Below are 2,991 nucleotides of genomic sequence, written 5' to 3'. Positions count from 1 at the left end.
GTGATTACTATAGGTCCCTTTGTGGATCTCACGCATTGCAATGTCTGTCTCTCCAGGCCTTAGACATATGGATAAAGGACCGTAAAATGAACGTCGGTATAATTTCCCTTCGATTAACCTATATCTTGCTGCATTGGTCCTAAGAGCTCGTGATTCCTTAGATCGCCGGTAACTTTCCCTCTACCAGGTAGTCGATATACTTATCCTACCAGTCCCAATTAAAACTTGTCATGTTGACTTTGGCGTGGCTACTTTCAACAGCGAAGTTCATCAATTGGACCACCGTACCTGAGTTAAATTCTTCTATTCCTACTAAAGAGCCCAAGTTAGCTAATGCATCAGCTTCAGTATTTTGTTCCCTCGGCACATGTTGCATAGTCCATTCTTTGAATCGTTGTAGAACCACCTGAATTTTCTCCAAATATTTTTGCATCCTATCATCTTTCACATCAAAGACCCCATTTACTTGATTCACGATCAAGAGTGAGTCACATTTTACTTCAATGATCTCCGTCCCCAAGCTCCTAGCCAGTTCCAAATCTACAATCACAACCTCATACTCGACTTCAATGTTAGGCAATTTTAATGTTCTTATGGACTATCGGATGATATCACCCGTAGGGGCCTTAAGTACAATCCCAAGCTCGGACCCTTTCACGTTGGATGCTCCGTCCGTGTACAGGGTCTAGATCCTCGAGGTTTTACCCGAGGTTAGCAGAAGTTCTTTCTCTACCTCGGGCACTATAGCGGGGGTGAAATCTGTCACACCCCAATTTCCGTTAGGGCGTGATGGGCACCCGACCCTTATTTAGGGCCGGGCGAACCCGCGGACTCACATAATAGTCATACTCACGCTGGCTCTCAAATCATGACACAAATATATATATAACAAAAGTTATTGAAGAATAATATGCTTTTTGCTTTTCTCAAATCAAATGAAATCTTGCAACATATGAAACTTATACGCAACGCATAATAATATACCGGCTTACATTGCCACTTACACAACCGACATCTAATACCCACAACACTCGTCGTGCAAAGTTCTAACACGGAACATGAATCCAAATCATAATGCTCGACACCGGCAAAGACCGAGAAAACGGAGCTCGCCAATCCCGCCGGAACATCTTCTCGCTAATATCTTCAACTCATCCGGGTGTACCTGCGCGGCACGAAACGCAGCCCCCGAGGAAAGGGGGTCAGTACGGAATATGTACTGAGTATGTAAAGCATGAAATGTGGTAAATGCGGGATCATACCGTGGTAAAGAGTACGTAAAAATCACAAAACTTGCCCTTTGAAAACATTTGTCGCGCATATGCATATTTCGGTAAGTAAAATCTTATCATAATCATATCGTTATATCATCGAACATATATACCGTACCCGCCCTCTAGTGAGGGGACCCTGCGTAAGATCATGTCATAATCATGTATGCATGTACGTACGTACGATATATACCGCACCCCCCCAGCGAGGGACTCGAATAACGTACCCGCCCTCTAGCAAGGGACTCGGTATGCCATCCTGGCCGCCATCTCCATCTCATCACATCATCATGCTATATATATATATATAGCGCACCCGCCCTCTAGCGAGGGACTCAGAACAATGCAGAAGTCGTCCGCACGAACGCGTACCCGCCCGGACTCATGAAAGACGTATTAAGCTTGCACGAGCAAGTAGTAGTGAGAATACCATATACAATATAAAACATACAACATTTCACGGAGACTCATAAAGTAATACGTATAATACATCTCATAGCGGACCTTTAACAATAATCGAGCATAAGTCTTTCTGGATGTCGAGATATTTCATGTCGAATAATCTTTCTGGAGTGATTGCAAATTCAAGAGATCATAAAACTCAAATAAACAAATATAACAGCTTATTCTCGTAGAAATTAGAAAGGTAGCTAAAAACTTTCCTTAGTTTTTGTTTCCAAAGTAGTTTAAGCGAATAATAGGGAAAAATCCGACAAAGTGGGCTCACCTTGGTCAAATGAGGTGGCGTATGTAAATTGCGCATGTCAAACTTCATAACGTCATTTATGGGTATTTTAAAGTAATCGGATTTCATTTGCACAAGTTTTAGAGGTTAAAACAATTTTTCTAACTATTCACACAATAAACCATTCAATTCTACCGAATGAAAAAGTATGCTTTTAGACGAGATTCCGAAGAATCAGAGTTGTCCCCAAGGTCCAAATTCGAGCTTAGTACGTCTAAGACATGCCAAGAGAAGAAATGGAGAGCTTTACATACCTTATTCATCCTTTACGCTCGTCCAACTCCAAGTCCCGTTTCGTCCAAAATCTACATTTGGTCATATTTACCAAATATTAATTATAAGGTTTCAAGAATTCGATCTTAACCAACTCTTGGCTACAAAAAATTTGGGCAAGATCTCCCCTATACATACGACATCCCCGAGATTCCAACTCGGCCAAAAATTACAACAACAAATCCGAGAATGTAACTCGGCCACAATATCAACAATACCAACAAACATGATAACGACATCAACGACCAATTCAAAATGCATTACAATATTAGTAACTCGTCTTCCGCATAATTCGACGACATTCCAATCATATTCAATTCAATACTAATGAGCTTACATTCAAGTACTAATCCAATATCATTTAAACTAGATTTCAAGAACGCTTCGACAATCTACAAGTTACTCAAATCAGCCCACTCACAAACAACATGCCACCCGAAACTCACCATATTCCATAAGAGCAATGGCAACATATTTCATTCTTCCGAATTCATGAACTACGCCAACAATCCGCATGCTAGCAACCATTATTTCCATAAACACAAGAATTACATTAAAATCATTTTAATCTCCAAAACAGCCCACAATCATTCCAACTTCAACATGAGTTATTACACTCTCATTTTCCTCACATAACCCATAACAACAACAACTAAAACACTAATTAGAATTAGCTTAGCATGTCTACACCAAATCAGCCCC

At 40.7% G+C, this 2,991-nt stretch overlaps 1 protein-coding gene across 1 annotated transcript; it reads right to left on the bottom strand.

The window, feature by feature from the left end:
- Positions 1-205: 205 nt before the first annotated feature.
- On the bottom strand, positions 206-540 carry LOC132043029 (uncharacterized; the record flags this gene model as incomplete). The annotated part of the gene is made up of 1 exon (XM_059433519.1): positions 206-540. A coding segment is annotated over one exon (335 nt), but the record flags the coding sequence as incomplete, so codon positions are not given.
- Between the last annotated feature and the right edge of the window lie 2,451 nt (positions 541-2,991).

The sequence above is a fragment of the Lycium ferocissimum genome, unplaced genomic scaffold (genome assembly GCF_029784015.1).
Source record: "Lycium ferocissimum isolate CSIRO_LF1 unplaced genomic scaffold, AGI_CSIRO_Lferr_CH_V1 ctg20167, whole genome shotgun sequence".
Lineage (NCBI taxonomy): Eukaryota > Viridiplantae > Streptophyta > Magnoliopsida > Solanales > Solanaceae > Lycium > Lycium ferocissimum.
This window is presented reverse-complemented; position numbering and strand designations above follow the sequence as displayed.